The following is a 17452-nucleotide window of genomic DNA, read 5'->3' as shown; positions in this document are numbered from 1 at the left end:
AAGGATTCTTTTACATTTTGTGCTTGAATTTGAGGGGATAATTGTTTTTCTCCCTGTTAACGTGGGTATAGTCTAGTGAATTCTCCTGTACAAACTGCACAAGTGTAAGGCAGCTGCCCAACTGCATTTTGTATATTACATGGACTTGCACTTTCATGTAATTATAGAACTATATCGATGCCCCATGGTTAGATTGAATGGTGGCTCTGCTCGCGTCTTTTCAGGTGATGGTTCTTTCATGGTGAGCGGCTCCAAATAAATAAATAAAACACCAAGTTCAAAGTAGACTAAGGAAGGTGAAAACTCAATATATAAGAAACAATATATTAGGAGAAGAGAAGTGGGGGAAGGTGTTGTTGTTTTTGGTACTACTCACTGCATCTCCTTTTGCCCCAGGGGTACCCTGTGTGCCTGGAAGACCCCTGTCACCCTTTTCCCCCTGCTCTCCTGGAGGTCCAATCAGGCCAATCAAACCAGGATGTCCCTAAAATATATAAAATGCTGTGAGTGAAATAATATGTCTGAAAGCACATCAAGTTGAATAAATATTATGTTGTGAAAGAATGTAGTATGAAGCTATTACTGCAAAGGCTTTATATGCTAAATAGTATATTTTTGCTTACCTTTTCACCTTTGGAACCTGGGTCACCTTTTAGCCCAGGCAAGCCAGGTGGACCCTAGAATCATCAAAGAAAATAATGTTAAATGAAGGCAAGGCTGCCTTTTGTAGTTCATGATATTTACCTGAATGTTCTTCAGATGCAGACAAACTCACATTCTGAGGCATTCAACGGAAGATGTCAGGCCATGCATCAAAGGGCAAAAGGTGACCTTTAAGAACGTGTCCTTACAATGTGCTTATCACAGGAGGTCATTGCACTAATGGCATTCATGATTCCGACCCCACCTTAAAGGGCATCTGAAATCTCCTCACAGCAGTGAGAAAGCTTACTAAATGTATGAGCCATTTAAATGAGTATTCTGATACGTTCTTGGGATTTTAACTTTATTTTGCTTGTGGTTATAGTTAAACAGCACTAGCAAGACAAACAGGCTTCCATGTATGGCTCATCCTTCTAGATGCAACCCCCTCCCCCAACAAACAAATAAAACAGCTTTGTGAGGAGAAAACCATGAGGGCAATACATATAATCAATACAATCTTCTCTGACACTTCCACTATCCCTCCCTGCTACACACCAAGTAGGTGAATCCCCTGAAAGTCTTAATCAAATGTTTGTTGGGAGGTCTTTCAGTGTACAGACAAGGATCTCTGCATCACAGGTTATGTTCTTCCTCATTTTGATGAATTCAGCATAACCTAATATTCTTTGGGGTTTTCTTCTTTCAATAATATTGCTGCAGATCAAAGGGAGGAGCTAAACCAAGGGCAAAGCTAAAAAAATATGGTATTTAAAGTTCTGTTGACCCAGTTCCTTCGACAACACAGAGTAGCAATTCTAGAACCTGGCTGCTTCTGATTTATACAGGACAAACATTCTCTATCAGCATTCTCACAACCAATATAAATGCCTGGAACATATTCTAATTAATGACAGACCTTCCACACAATTTCCTTGACACCTATCCTTGATAAGTTTTTTTCAAGCCACATTCTTTACAGGCATATAAGAGAAGTGTGTTCATAAGACATTTAATCATTAGGGGAGAAAGCTCATATATTTTTAAGAACAGTTGGACAGAGGTTATTTTAATGGCAATTAGAAGGGAAATATTAGGACAGGGGAGATAATATATGAAGATTTTGTCATTACTGGCTGGTTCTTCTAGTCAAGTAATTTCTTAATTTTATTCCCTACAACCAGAGTTGGAAAAAAATTATCTACAAGTTTGATAAATCTTTTCCGATTTGCAGGAAGGATATTACTGATATTATTTAATCCGTACAGAATTATGTAGAAAAAACCTATCCTGACAAATTATAGGGGGAAAGAGTCTTTCATTTATTAAGATGTATTAATTACCCTTGTCACGTGTACTTGTCAATGCTTAAAGGGTAGTAGTGAGGAGAGGGGTTAAAGTGATTCAGCATCTCATGATGAGAGGTTACCTGCTAATTGTGGGGATCTGTGGAAAAATGATATGGAAGCAACTATAACTGACCCGTAAACAGGCACAGGTTTGAAAGAACTATTGTGAGCACTATTGTGCTCACAAATGCAGTCCGCTGGATATATAACCTGGCCCGAATCTGGGGCATATGAACTTTAAGAGGGAATCATTATTAAATGTTCAAAAATCTATAGCTAATTAACCCTGTTTAGTTTCCATCCTATCAATTAAAAAAAAATCCCCTCCCAGACATATAAAAAAACCTTCTCAAAGCATATTTGGGCAAGCAGGGTTGTATGATATGCCTTTTCTGCAAGTAAGTTAATAGGGTAGTTCCCCTGGTTCCTACAGAGGTATGAAACTAAGTACTGGGATCTAAGATTGCATTCAAGACCCAGTTCAGCTGCTACTTTAAATTCAGAGATTCAGATGCCAAAATCACTCACACTGAAAATGAGATCTGTGGTCTAGATCCATCCATTTATTCAACAAAGTTTGAAGTCTTCCTCCATCCTAAAGAGACTTCCTCCAAATTAATTGGCTCTTCCATTGGATGAAGAGGTACTGAAGGTGGAAGAAGGCTTCAAATTTGCTGAATGGAGTGGATGAATCCTGGTCTGTATTTTCCCATGTTGCATGTTATTTACCTGCAGGTATGTTAGCAAGTATTCAGGAATATGATTTAAATGAATGTGAATATTAAAATATACATCCTTGCTTTCATGGATTTAAGAGAGGCAAAATATCTTTAGGTAGGGGGAAAGGAGACTGAAGGCACTATCAACAAAGCTTGCACAAGAGAATTTCCTGGTAGATCATGCCATATGTCTCCCTCTTTTCAAATGTTTGTAGGTTTGCATCTACAGACAGAAGTGGGATGCACTGAAAAAGTGTGATTTGGGCAAGAATTCAGGATTCATTTCCATTTTATATCACTATAGTAAGCACCCTAGATATATGATGCTCTATCCAAATGGATGCCTTTGGCTCCAAAAACATAGTCATAACTGCCAGTAGATAGTTTCAGAGGGTGGTTGTGTTGGTCTGCAGTAGGGCTGTTAATTCGGTAAAAACAGAACCGGAAAAATACCAAATAAATGCAAATTTGGTAAAATTCGGGTTCGGGTTTATCGAGTCTGCAAAATCTGGGAGGTTGGCAAATCCGAATAAAAAGCCAGATAAAAATCCGGCTTTTTCAGGAACATCTTTCCGTGGCTCCTGGGGTGGGGGGGCATTTTTGCAGGTAGAGGTCACAAATTTTCCAGTTAGCTAGAAGGGACTCTCCTTGCAAGAACCCCCATGTTTGGTAAAGAGAGTCAGGGGGTCCGGAGTTATGGGGTCTGGAAGGGGTCGCCCTCATCCTCCTCCACTGAAATGCATTGGCAAAGTGGCTGTGTTCAGGTGCTTTAGTGTGATCTTTGCAATGTATCTCAATATACATTGTATACATTGTATCTCCATGGAGGCATGGGGCACATTTTCCCACCGTTTAAAGCCTGGCTTCTCCATTGAGATACATTGCAAAGATCACACTAAAGCATCTGAACACAGCCACTTTGCCAGTGCATTTCAATGGAGGATGGGGGCGACCCCTTCCTGACCCCATAACCCCCTGACTCAATCTTTACCAAACTTGAGGGTTCTTGCAAGGAGAGTCCCTTCTAGCTACTTGGAACATTTGGGACTTCTACCTGCAAAAATGCCCCCCCCCCCCGAAGCCATGAAAAGCTGCAAAATGGGTTTAATGGGTTTAAATGGCCAATTTTTTTTGGGAATCCCGAATTTAAAGCTGAATTCCTATCTTTACCAGTATAGGAAATTTGGCATTCGGGGTTTCCCAAAAACACACACCAATAAACCCGGACCCGAATTTTACCGAATCCTCCCCCTCAACAGCCCTAGTCTGCAGTAGTACAGTTAGATTTGAATTCAGTAACACCTTAGAGGCCAACAAGAGTTTCAGGGTGTAAGCTTTCAAGAGTCAAAGTTCCATTTGTCAGACACAGTCTGACGTAATGATTGATGGTGCAATGAACTGTCAGTGTCAGAGATCTATTTTCAGTTGAACGTTTAGATTTGAGTCCAGTAGCTCCTTTTGGAGCTTTGACTCTTGAAAGCTTACACCCTAAAACTCTTGTTGTTCTCTAAGGTGCTATTGGACTCAGATCTAACTATTCAACTGCCAGTAGGTCTCTGATACTGACAGCACACTGTGCCATCAATCGTATGTCATGTCCAAGACCTAGAATCATAAGAATAAGTCTGGTTTGCACGAGGTCTTGCTCCACATTTGTGAACACCTCCAGTCTGGCTTGATGAGGTACAATGATCCTGCTGTGTCATGTGATAAAATTGATGCTTCTGTGCACATACAGGGATAGGCAAACCCAATATGGCTCAAGTACTTACCAGAGCCTGAAAGACCTTTTGCTGCATTCTGTAACGTTCAGGTTGTACCCAATTTCATTCCAGTCACCACCACAACAAAAATCCAGCAGACAAGTCCATTAGGTTGGAATTTGATAGCATCCTTAATAGGATATATGATTAAGAACCTTTTCTTTTAAAAATAAATGCTACAAAGGAAGGTACTCACCATAGGACCTGGTGGGCCATCTTGACCTGGTGTTCCAGGCAGACCTTGTTCACCCTACATGAAAAGGCAATTTAAGATTCTTCTATAAGAGTACATTATGGAAAACATGAAGAAAGCAATTAAAAAGTTACACTCATTGCACTCACCACAGGTCCAGGAATACCCCGAAGTCCCTCTGGGCCAGGTTTCCCTGCAGGACCCTGAGGTCCAACTGGGCCTGTTTTCCCTGGAGCACCTTCTGCACCAGGCTCACCCTATAAAAATATATCAGGTGAACAAAGTGACATTATTAGTTTATTTAACTGTAGGAATAAATAAAGACAAAGAAATTGAAAGAATAAGAAGTTGCTTATGTTCAGGCCAAGAATTCAGCATTCCAAAGTCCAAGATATTATGGATGTGAAGACTGAGGAAGCTTCTCATTGCTTCTGGTGGTTTGACACACTGCTCAGTTTCTATGTGTGTTTAGAGCAAAGAAGTGAGTGTGAATCCAACTGGTCTATTTTCAGTAAGAGTAATCTCTCCTACAGTGAAATGCTTGCATACTCTTTATTTTTCATGATCTATCTGGCAGATGTGAACACATTCTGTGTGTCCACATGCTCCTGCCTCCTTAATTTTCTTCTAGCATGCTTGGCTCTAGACCTAGATCACCAACCAAGCTATCTATGTTTATTTTGTTGTTAGGGCCAGTTCTCTTGGTCTGTTTCCCACGTGATAATGCCAAATATGGCATAGCATTCAATGAAGATGCAATGGACACAGCTCATAGTGATACACTGGCAAAATAATATGGCTGAGTGACAAGTTGTTTGCTTCCTAACTCAACCAAGTCATAAGAACTGGCCTTTAGTGCACTCCAGTATCCTTCATTTAGGATGTTAAATATACAAGTCAGAAGAAGGGACAAAAAGATGATGTCTCTATAACCAGCACCAACCAAACCATGTCAGAAACAATAAGCTATTTCTGTAGCATAAAAAACACCAAGTTTACCTTTGCACCTTTTTCTCCTTGCCTTCCTTCTGCCCCAGCTGCCCCTGGAGGTCCCTATCACAGGAGGAAGAAAATTATATGTATGAGAAAAGTGCTTGCTCATATATCATCATTCCTTCTAGAGGTGGTTGACGGTCAAGTACCTATCAATAGGCTAATAAAACAAGAGCAGTCAAAGACATGGAAAGGCTTTCTGCTTACTCAGAGGGTTTCCTAGGTATGAAAAAAAAATACTTAAAATTAACAAGACCCCCCCCACACACACATACACACATACACACCATGGTCTGATGAGGACTGAGCATGCTTAGTGGCCTCTAAGAAGCAAGGAATGCTGAGGGCATTTGACTGGCTGTTGAAGGAGGGGGAGGAAAACAGACCAAGGCGGGGAAATTGGCCTGCTCAAATCGCTAAAGCATCCTGGGAAAGAAGATTTGTGTCAAGGAAAGTTCCCAATTGCCTCCTCTTTCCTTGATTCTTCAAAGGCCCCCAACGTATATGAAACATTTCAAATGTACATCAAATTGAAGAAAAAATATGATCAGCAGTTATGCTTGCATGATCTGAAATGTCAATGAGTAATAAAGAAGACACAGTGAATCAACTGCAAAACCTGATTCCTTGGCTAAAAAGTCATATTTCAAATTCTGTTGAAAGTTCAAAGGATGATGTGATTACAAACATATGATTTATACATTTGATAAAACTCTGTTTTCCACAACAAAACAATGCCTCAAAATGGTTTTAAATACAACATTCAAAACTATAACAACATAAAAATGGACAAATGTACTACTTTGCTATATTTTATACTATCACACACTTGCAAAGCAAAGGCCCAGGTGAAAAATAAATCCTTACAAGCTGACTAAAGTAGGGTTGCCAGCTTGAGGAGGATGGGGTTTGGCAAGGGGAGGGACTTCAATGTCATAAAGTCCAATTACCAAAGCGGCTGTTTTTTCCAGGTGAACTGATCTCTATCAGCTGGAGATCAGTTGTAATAACAGATCTCCAGCCACCACCTGGAGGTTGGCAACCCTAGGCTAAAGGCTTATGAGAACTGTATCCGGTGGGCATCTGTGGAGCACAGCTTGATGGGTATGGTGCAACCATAGGGAATGATCAGCTTTATGCAGATTTGCTCCAGTCCAATAGGGGAAAACATGCATGCAACAGGTGACATATATGCATTGCATTTTGATGAAAGCCTGCTCCCAGAGCCAAGTCTTAATGTACTTCGCCCCTGCTGGATTGTGTTTTATACCATGGATCATGTTCAGCTGAGCCCTCCACTCCCCACTATCCTCCTCCCTCCTTCTGAACTGATGATGAGTAGCACTGACCACAGCCTGACCTGGACTTTGTAAATCCAACTTGGGCTTCTGAGTCAAACTATTAAGCATAAGGACACGTGTACAGAAGGGACACATGGGGAGAGTTAAGGGGGAATGCTCCTTTCATTAACCCAAGTAGCCACCTGGTCCCTGCTTGCTCAGACTATGCCATTAGCCAGCCACTTTGCAGGAGAGGGAAGGAGAGATAGCAAGGCCCTTGGTCTGTTTCCACCAATTTGTGTTATCCACCCTGAGTTCCTCTTTTCAAAAAAAGGCAGGATGTAAACAACATAAATTAATTTCTGTGCACGTTTCTACCTATTTGATCAAAGCAACAATCTGCACTGCAAATGCAAATTTTAGCAGGTGCACCCGTCTGTATCAGCAAATAGTCAAACAGTGATAGAGTCTCTTGGAGATGAACTGATCCATTATGCGTCACACTTTTTGTGTGCAGCAGCTCTTTCCGCACACAATGAGCTTAAAGCATAAAAAGAATATAAAGGATCTCCAAATTACATGCAAAATGAAAGGAACATCTCAAATGAAGAGGAAGAAATCTATTCATCATGGTCAGATACAATACACACACAAGTGCCTTATTTGTGAACAAGCAAAATACCCTTAACACAAGGTACTCCATGGGTTTTCCTCTACAGATATCTTTTAGCATACGAAACCACATTGTTATCTATTATTGTCAGTAAATTGTCAGCAAAGATTATTATGTCTGTGTTGACTGCAATGAGATTTGGGAAACTCTAAAATCTCTTCTTTAAGATGTATGTATTAATCTATTTCATAGAATCATAGAATCATGGAGTTGGAAGGGACCACCAGGGTCATCTAGTCCAACCCCCTGCACAATGCAGGAATTTCACAACTTCCTCCCCCCCACATCCCCCGTGACCCCTACTCCATGCCCAGAAGATGGCCAAGATGCCCTCCCTCTTGTGAACTGCTAAGTTCATAGAATCAGCATTGCTGACAGATTGTCATCTAGCCTCTGCTTAAAAACCTCCAGGGAAGGAGCACTTACCACCTCCTGAGGAAGCCTGTTTCACTGAGGAACTGCTCTGTTAGAAAATTCTTCCTAATGCCTAGATGGAAACTCTTTTGATTTAATTTTAACCCGTTGGTTCTGGTCCGACCTTCTGGGGCAACAGAAAACAACTCAGCAACATCCTCTATACGGCAGCCCTTCAAATACTTGAAGATGGCTATCATATTACCTCTTAGTTGTCTCCTCTCCAGGCTAAACATACCCAGCTCCTTCAACCTTTCCTCATAGGACTTGGTCTCCAGACCCCTCACCATCTTTGTTGCCCTCCTCTGGACACGCTCCAGTTTGTCTACATCCTTCTTAAATTGCGGTCCCCAAAACTGAACACAGTACTCTAGGTGAGGTCTAACCAGAGCAGAGTAAAGCGATACCATCACTTCACGTGATCTGGACACTATACTTCTGTTGATGCAGCCTATTTGATTAGAAATTGTTGCATTCCAGTTCTCAAAGGTGGTTAAAGAATGGTTTTATTTCACTGTTTTCATGATACATTAATTTTGGCAAAGCAGATGAGTCTCAAAGCTTGCCAGTGGCTCATTTTTTAAATTAGCAGCTGTGCCAGCACTTTTCAACCATGATTATTCTGAAGGGTTAAATTGAGGCCTTGGCCAAGAAAGCCACAAAACATGCTATCTGAGTTAGGGCTCTCCTTAAAGCGAAACGCACCATTGTACACGTTATGTCTAAAGCCTTATTCACATAGTACAAAACTAATCACTATGTTGCAAACACAAACAAAAATGTTCAAATGATAAAATCACTTAAGGCCTTCCAGAACAGAACACATTTTAGTTGCTTCTGGAAAACCCAAAGTGAAGAGGTCTGGTAAATTTCTGGAGATAGGGAGTTTCATAGACTGGAAATTACAACTGAAAAAGGCCTGCTCCATATGCCTTTCATCTTAGCTTTCCTTGTGGGTGGCACACAGCGCAGGGTAACAGATGACACTCTTAAGCCAGATCTTCTGTTGTTGCCATCTTTATTTGCCATTTTTTCTTTTCCCTTCCATCTCAAGATCCATCAGCAGCTTATCCCTGTCCCTCATACCCATCTGGGACTCAGGAAATGTATTTTTAGCCTAGTTATAGCATGAAGGCTGAGAACTAGCAAAGAGGGACAGGAGCAAAGTAGACCCAGACTGATTCAATCAGAACTCACTAGAAACACAAGGACAGCCCAGAGAGACAGAGACCCACTGAAGCACCAAGGCTTTGAAACTATTCATCAAGACGTCTTGGCGAATTAATTACAGTATATTTTCACACAAGATTCTTATTGCATCAACATTCCCTTTAAACTAAAAATTCTGATTATTTCAGTCCTTTTAGGTAAGAGACTGCCTCCTGTTTTCCAGTTTTTGGTTACTGTAGGTAACTTAGATTTCCTCTAACATGCCTCCTCCCTGCCCCAAGTCATCTTTCCCTTTTCCTATTTAGAAAAATACCTAAGCTCCAGGAATTCCTTCCTCCACAGCCTCTTCCGATTAGGAAGCCTCCCTTCTGAGCTCACCTGAATTATCCTCCCCTTTCTTAATACTGGGGGAGGGGGATCATTTGTATCCTATTTAATTTTTTGTCCCATGACTGAATTCAGTATTTGGATCTGGCTACATTCTGCACTAACATATGCTGTGTTCAATCTCGACCTACATGACAGAGCCCACATGCCCTCTTGCTTTTTATTTGAACATATGAACATAAGCTGCCTTATACTGAATCAGACCCTTGGTCCATCAAAGTCAGTATTGTCTACTCTGACTGGCAGCAGCTCTCCAGGGTGTCTGGCAGAGGTCTTTCATATCACCTACTTGCCTAGTCCCTTTAACTGGAGATGCCGGGGATAGAACTTAGCACCTTCTGCATGCCAAGCAGATGATCTACCACTGAGCCATGGCCCCTCCCCAACTAGGACATTAATGGGCAATTTGGCACACTTGATGGAGAACCATAAAACGATGGATTTGAATTAGTTGAAAGAGTCATTCTAAGAATGCACTTTAAACACTGCAAAAATAACAGAGGCTGGTTGGTAAAGATGCACCCAGACAACCCTCAGCACCTCAAAAAATATATCCAAATATTTCACTATGGTTCTACACTGCTTTGTTTCAAATTCACAGAATCTTTAGCTGGAGCCAGTGGGTTAAAGGCAATTGTTCAGATAACACATGGAACCCCATTAAACCTTGGATATAGCAAAAGTTTGAACACTAAAAATACAATCACCTGAACCTTATTTAGTTTAGCCAACTTGTTTAGAGAGAATAGGTTGTTATACGATGGAATAATGTGTGTGTGTGTTAGTTTATGCACTGATAAACATCAAATAATGTATTTAAAATCAATAATGTGTGGTGTGATGGTGGAGATGGTGGGGGATGCCTTCAGTATCACAAAATAAACCAGTTGATGGGAGTGTGTGTGTGGGGGGGAGAGCTGCAAAAGGTGACGTGCAAAATGGCTGCATGACACCTCTCAATCTGTTAAGGCCCACAGACATATGCAGAGAGGGGCTTCTTCACATAAGTGAAGGATTAAAACGGGCCAAGTGAGAGCGATCGTGATTCACACTGTCCAGAAAGAGGTTTTAGATCCTCCCTTCAGCAAACGAGAATAGCATCATTCTGCCACCTCCTCCTCCACCCCAAATCTGTCCACAGCTTGTGGGAACAGAAAAAGGCAGTGGAGGGGGAGAGAAATCAACAGTGTTAGAGGGGGGATGAGAGAGAGAGAGAGAAGTAGGTAAAACGAAGTAGTTCATTGCCCTTGATGCAGTTTCCAAATCATGGCGCACCAGCCCTGTGCCACTGTGCGTATTTGTGTGCTTGGAGAATGTATAAACTATACATTAAAATGTAAAATATAAATGGGTGTTTGCAAGTACGTACACCCATCAGCTGACTTGGCTGTACCTCTCTATTGAGCATATTGAACAACCATGTTTCTTGCTTTGTAACAGAATCATACGCCGTGTAATTGTCTTGTTACAAAGCAATTAACAAATCCTATTTACCTCCTAGGACCCACTTCAAGCAGGTTTCCTAAAAGGTTAAAGCAACCATCTTCTTATATGAGAAGCCATGAAAGAACTTCACAATAATTGTAAATATGTTTTTTGCATAATCTAAGGATGCAGCTGCAACATCAATTAGCAGAGTTTAAGAACACTGTGATCGCTAAATTATAACTACAATGAATCATGATTACTAAACAAAGGGGGTACATTCGTTATCAAATAGTGCCAATTCTGCACTGAATGCAAAGTGGATAAATGAGCAGCTCTTGTAACACCCTGCGATTGCTGGCATTTCACAGATGGCACTTCTGCAAAAGAAAGACGGCTAATTGTCATTTATTTTACTCTCCCACACTTGGTTTTGTTTTAAGCAGTTGGTAAAATTTTAACTGGCATAAAAGATCCCATAAACAAGAATATGACATTAATATATGAGTATGATCCATACCCAGCTCTGATATAACTGTAACCACAGGCAATGCATCCAGTCAATTGAACTGGACTTGTGGGGAACAAATGCAGGTGTGCATCAGCAATGCTCAACAAGCGCAGCTTATCAGTTCAAAGTGCTACTTAGGTACATGAATCTCTGTTGCAGGACTGAGAGGCCCCTTTTAATCATGATAATATTTATTATTTTATATTACACTTGGATGTGGATACATTTAAATCTATACATTTCGTGCAGGAGTCAACAAAATGGACAGAAAGCACTTTCTCATTTGGTCTGTTGTATGTTAACACTGTAAAGCTGTTATCTTTGTCTCATTCTTCAGCTGAAAGATTTCCTTGAAAACATGCTCCAAACGCTATTCAGAGCCATTAGTCAGCTGACTGAAAATAGTCACTTTTAAAGACAGAGTTATTCATTATTTACAAGACACATAAATATAACACAGACATTTGTTAGGATCAAATAACTGTTGGCTGGTATTATGAGGCTTTCTGTGTATATGTACTCAAGGGAAGAAAGGAATTCCACCTCATTTACAAGTGGTATCTTGCTGAGGTAGCAATATGACCCTAATGGAAAAACAAGTCCAACACAAATCATTGTTAGATTCCCCCCCCACACACACACACATAATGTTTTATGTAATTCTCCATGACATATGAAGAGGTCTAGCATTTACCTGATCAAGCATTTTTGCTTGGTTCCAAGTTTTAAAAATGGAATACATATTCTACATATGGTCAGAATACACTGTCTCATACAATAGTGTGTTATGTTTTATACTGTATTTTCAAGAACTTGGGGATTCCTTGGTGGCTAAGGTTTCCTTATTAAGAAGATCAGGAGTGGTAGAGAAGCTTCCCAAAAGGCAATCTGACCAATTATCCATCTTCCTTGCACTACGCCGACACAAGTAACTGCTGGGTGTATTCAAAGACATATTCTTGATTCCTATAGAGTCAAACTGTCTTGACTTGGATAGTCCAGGCTTGCCTGATCTCATCAGATCTTGGAAGCTAAACAGGGTTGCTCAGTATTTGGATGGGAGACCTCCAAGGAATAACAAGGTCGCTACACAGAGGCAGGCAACGGCAAACCACCTCGGAACATCGCTTGCCTTGAAAACCCCACAGCGTCACCATAAGTCAGCTGTGACTTAACAGGGAAAAAAACAAGAGAAAAATTGAGGTATATACCTCAATATATGAGGTAGGGAGCATCCCATAAAGATAGTGAAGTATTTTAGGGAGGGCCTGTGGCTCAGTGCTACAGCACAGGTTTTGCATTGAAAAGGCTGAATCCCTAGCATCTCCAGTTAAATAATTTAAGGTAGCAGATATTGAATAAGACTCCCACTGCATGAGATTTTGGGGAGACAATATCAGTCAGTGTACATGATGCTGAGCTAGATCAGGAGCCTGCAACCTATGGTACCTGAGCCAAGTATGACTCAGTACAGAATCAAATGTGGCTATACAAATCTTTAAATTAAGACATATTGGAGGGGTTGTTGGATACAAGAATAACTGTTATGTGAAGGGAATGGCAAGTAAATACTTTTTCCGGGATTTAAGAGCTTTGCAGAAAGGGAAATTTTAGAGGTAAACAGTTGCCAGTAATGCAAGTGCAAATAACATACAGATTTATGCCACTGCTCTAAAATAATTGAGATCCCGTGTGTGCAACTCCATAATAAAAGACTTCTAACAACTACTGTTGGGACTGCAGAAATGTAATGGATTGCTGACCCAGGGCTTACAGGAGGGAATGCCGTCGCGCTGACAGAATTATCAGAAACAATTTTTTGTTAACCATTTATTATTTCATAACTTTATTAAACATCAGTTTACTTATTAAACAATTGGAAACATCGGAATAAGCTTGGAATAAATTAGGCCACAACTTGGAATTGGCAACAGCTGCGACCCTGTGGCGCAGCATATACGATGTGTCAGAACAGAGGTCCGTCCAAATATGGACCAGTCTGCAAAACCGCCCACAGCAGTCCCGTGAGCAAACTGAGTGGCGGAGCCAGGAAAACACCAGGACGATCGACACTGGGTGTTATCCCCCCGCCACTTGGGGAGAGACTGATATTCTGCCCTCCAGTCAGGGCATACCTTGGAAGCCTCTCCCTAGCCCCAGTTTGGTGGAAAGCGACCCCCATGGGCCGCTTCCCCCCCCCCACTGACACATCTATATGCCAATCCGCCACAGTTGTGACTTGAAATTATCTAAAGGAAAAACTTTACTCCTAGGGTGGGCGGATGGGTCAAACAAGAAGACGGAGTGAGCTGGAGGCATGCCCAACTCCGTTTTATACTCTTGGGGTAGGGCTGGCCCCGCACACATCCAGCTCCCGCCCTGGGCCTCCATTGGCCCAGCCCCACGTGGGACCCGGCCAATGGGAGAGCTGTTGTGGGGCAGAGAGGGACCGGCATGAGCCTCCCGTGCATGAGAAAATGCACTTGTTGCCGGCCGTTCCTCTCAGCCCCTCCTCCCTGCTTTTGCCGCGCTCGGCTTCCCCCCGGCCCCAGACAGCAAACATGGCTCCCTTTTACGCGGGAACCAGAGCTTATTAACTAACATGTTAATTATCAGTACTGTTAACTTGTATATTTTCCTTTATAAAAATAGGCTCTCTTATCCTGGTTCTTTGCTGATCTATTGATCTGAATGTTGACATACTTTAGCTGATTGTAAATGACTGCACACCCCTCAGTTAGATGGGCCAGTGGTATATAAAGCAAATCAAAAAGTTCAACTTGACTTTTTTTTTTAACGTTAGAAAACTATTATCACTACCATAGGTGACTTACACAAACAGTTACTGATACTGCTGTCTTGTACTTGAGAGTACATATCAGTGTAAAGAGAAATTCACATGAACTGGCCTCTGACATGGGGATGCCTTTGAAGAGAACAGCTATGTAATTGCATAAGTGCCAGTTCCATATAGGATTTCTTGACATGATTATATATCTGAATACAGAACCATATGAAGAAAAATAAGCACCACTTGTTATTTTGAGAACCGGTCCTTTGAGTACTAAAGCTAGCCTAGTACACAAGCAGAATGAGATGCTCCTTTTCTCACAGTCTCTGAGGTAATGGTGTTCATTCAAGTCAAAATTAAACCCCAAACCAGCTGTTTCACATCAGCTTGGGGATACTCAAAATGACCAAAAATACCCCCAAAATTCTGGAAGTAATAAAAAATGTATTTCTTACATTTTGGGAGTGTTTCCGTTTTGGGGAGGTGGAGGAATGGGGAGGGAGAGACATCAAGGTGACCCACCAAACAGCTGTTATTTAGGTTCTATGTCAGGATTTCCAAGTCTGATCTGGTGGGGCAGTGAAGCCACATGACAGTGCAGGAGGCTGCCAGCCAATTGGGTGGGATGACAAAGTCTGATGGGAGGACAGGCGCCTGCCTGCCAACCCAGCTGTCCACCTGCCATTTTCAGATGATGGCCAGGTAAGTCGACCCTTCCCCCAATTATAGTCACACAGACAGAGGCGAGGTCTACCTGCCATTTCAAATCATTAGGCCAATTTTCCCCTATGAGCTGTAGGGAGGGCAGGTCTACTCATAACAAATAATGAGACTGTTATTTCCTATATACTGAGACCTGGCCTTCCTAGCAGCACATAGGAAATGGCATCATTATTTCCAGTGCCAGTATACCTGGCTTCCCATCTTCTTCACTATCAGATGTTTTAATTGGCATCAGCTGTTAGGTGGCCTTCTAGTCCCTTTAAAATCTGAAGAAATGGGACTAGCAGCTGTTTGGTGGAGCCAACTGCCTCTCTCTCACTCCTTCCCTGTTCCTCCTGCCTCTGGGAGTGGGGGAATGGGAGGGGGATCTGGAAAAATGGTCCCAACCTTTCAGGACCCTCACAGAAATGGTAACAAGGGTCTGGAAATTTCAGGACAATGAAAAGCATGCCATCCCCAAAGTCTGGATCCAAAATTAACAGGAAAATCTTTGAAGTACACCTCCCTGCATTGCATTTACATGCTTTCTGGTGTGATTAAGTCACTCTAAAGAGATTTTAGCAGATCAGTTCTGCTTGGTTAAACGGTTGTTTGAAAGCACCCTCCCATGATGGAAGCTGGTAAGAGAAAAGCACTGAAAGCCAAGATTGTGTAAAATTCTAGATGAAATGGCAATTTACTGAATATGACTTATGGCTGGTTTGCACTGCATCCTGTGAACTAGCCAACACTTGTTCAGATTCAGGATGATACTAAATGGCTAAAGTCAACACTTTCACAACAATGATTTCACAGAAAAGTTATTCCCACCCCCCACATTAAAGGCTGGTTAGATTCTGCTCTAATGAATTCCTGAGGATTTGGGGAGGCAAAGTTTAAGTGCTAATAATGACATTGCTGATTTAATGGATTTGGAAGATGACTCTAATTGATTATGACGGTGGGATGTAAAGGAATAAACTGATTTTGGGAAACACTTAAAAGAACAAAAAAGAAGGAAAAGAAGACAGGCCCACTTGTCCCTGGGAAAATGCAAGAAGGAAAATCAGGTGGGGCGTTTTTTCATCAACATTTCATCAGTCTAAAAGTATCACTAGGCATAGAATGGTAAGCTGCAGTACTGCAGTCCAAGCTGAGCTCACGACCTGAGTTCAATCCCAATGGATGTCGGTTTGAGGTAGCCGGATCAAGGCTGACTCAGCCTTCCATCCTTCTGAGGTCAGTAAAATGAGTTTCCAGCTTGATGGGGTAAAGTGTAGATGTCTGGGTTAAGGCAATGGCAAATCACCCTGTAAACACAGTCTGCCTAGTAAATGTTGTGATCTGACATCATCCCATGGGTCAGTAATGACCCAGTGCTTACAAAGGGGACGACTATCTTTATCTAAAAATGTCCCTCTGGCAATTTTTCAGGACTTGTAGCAAAGCGGAATAAAATGTTCACCTATTTAGAAAGTGTTGCCCTGAATGCAATGTTTGGTTGGCACATTTATTATTGGCTAGGACTAGTTCAGGAGTTATTGCTCTCACTATAAAGTGGCTTCACTTGCCCTCAGTGATGTCAGCATAGGGGACAGCTCTGGAAAATTCTTGATCTCTGGGAGCTGTGCCATCTTTGCTCTTGACTGAGCAAGCTTAGAGAAGCTCATTAACCCAACTGCTTAGTCACCTTAATATGTTTTCTACAAACCCTCCACCCAGCCCATGCAACTGTCTAAACTTTATTTCATTTGGGCTGGAGGGAGATCTTTGCTGACAAGCTCAGCAAAGCTCCATAGCTGTCAAAGTTTGGATGACTCCCTGACCATTGCCTTGTGGCTAGCTCACACTCTGCACAGTTCCCTGGAGCTTTAAAAACTGGCATTTGGAGGCTTCTGAGCATTTTTTTCTGGTGCTGAGGACATGGGCAAAAAAACAGCAACAGACAGAATATCAAGGGGGCAGGCAAATGTCACGGGAAAGCAGAGGGACTTTTCAATCATTGTTAAAGTGGCTGTGTTCAGCTTTGATTACCATTACTGCTAAATCTTCATATAGTTCTAGTGATAAGATTACTAATGCTACGGTAATTATTTTCAGCATTATAAATGTGCACTAAGTAGGTGGAACAAATAGATTATTGTGTAAAATAGATAAAACTAAATTAAGCATGTCAGCTCACTCTAGCCTATTATACAGAACAGATTAACTAATTTTGTTAAACAGATCCAGCTTATGCTTAATGATACTGCATGTGGTTTTTTTTAATTGTAAAATATTCATCTGATTGCTTGATAAAGAAAGCTTAGCTATTGAGACATCTACAGATATTATTCAAAGTTTGCATCTGTAAAGCTTCAAAAGACAAATGATTGCAGGATAATCACAGACCTGTCAACTTCTCAGGCATTACGAAAACACTTATTATATTTCTAAAACT

At 41.4% G+C, this 17452-nt stretch overlaps 1 protein-coding gene across 1 annotated transcript in view; it reads right to left on the bottom strand.

Moving 5' to 3' along the window:
- The window catches only part of COL11A1 (collagen type XI alpha 1 chain), a 440246-nt gene that overhangs the window by 17145 nt on the left and 405649 nt on the right, over nucleotides 1–17452 (bottom strand). Inside the window, exons 44-48 of the mRNA XM_056844241.1 lie at nucleotides 5666–5719; nucleotides 4816–4923; nucleotides 4670–4723; nucleotides 624–677; nucleotides 377–484 (exon numbers count right to left, since the gene is read on the bottom strand). Of these exons, the coding sequence (XP_056700219.1) occupies nucleotides 377–484; nucleotides 624–677; nucleotides 4670–4723; nucleotides 4816–4923; nucleotides 5666–5719 (378 nt within the window). The remainder of the gene's footprint in view (nucleotides 1–376; nucleotides 485–623; nucleotides 678–4669; nucleotides 4724–4815; nucleotides 4924–5665; nucleotides 5720–17452) is intronic.

This window comes from Euleptes europaea, chromosome 2, assembly GCF_029931775.1.
Source record: "Euleptes europaea isolate rEulEur1 chromosome 2, rEulEur1.hap1, whole genome shotgun sequence".
Lineage (NCBI taxonomy): Eukaryota > Metazoa > Chordata > Lepidosauria > Squamata > Sphaerodactylidae > Euleptes > Euleptes europaea.
The sequence above is the reverse complement of the archived record's forward strand: the minus strand, read 5'-3'. Positions and strand labels throughout refer to the sequence as shown.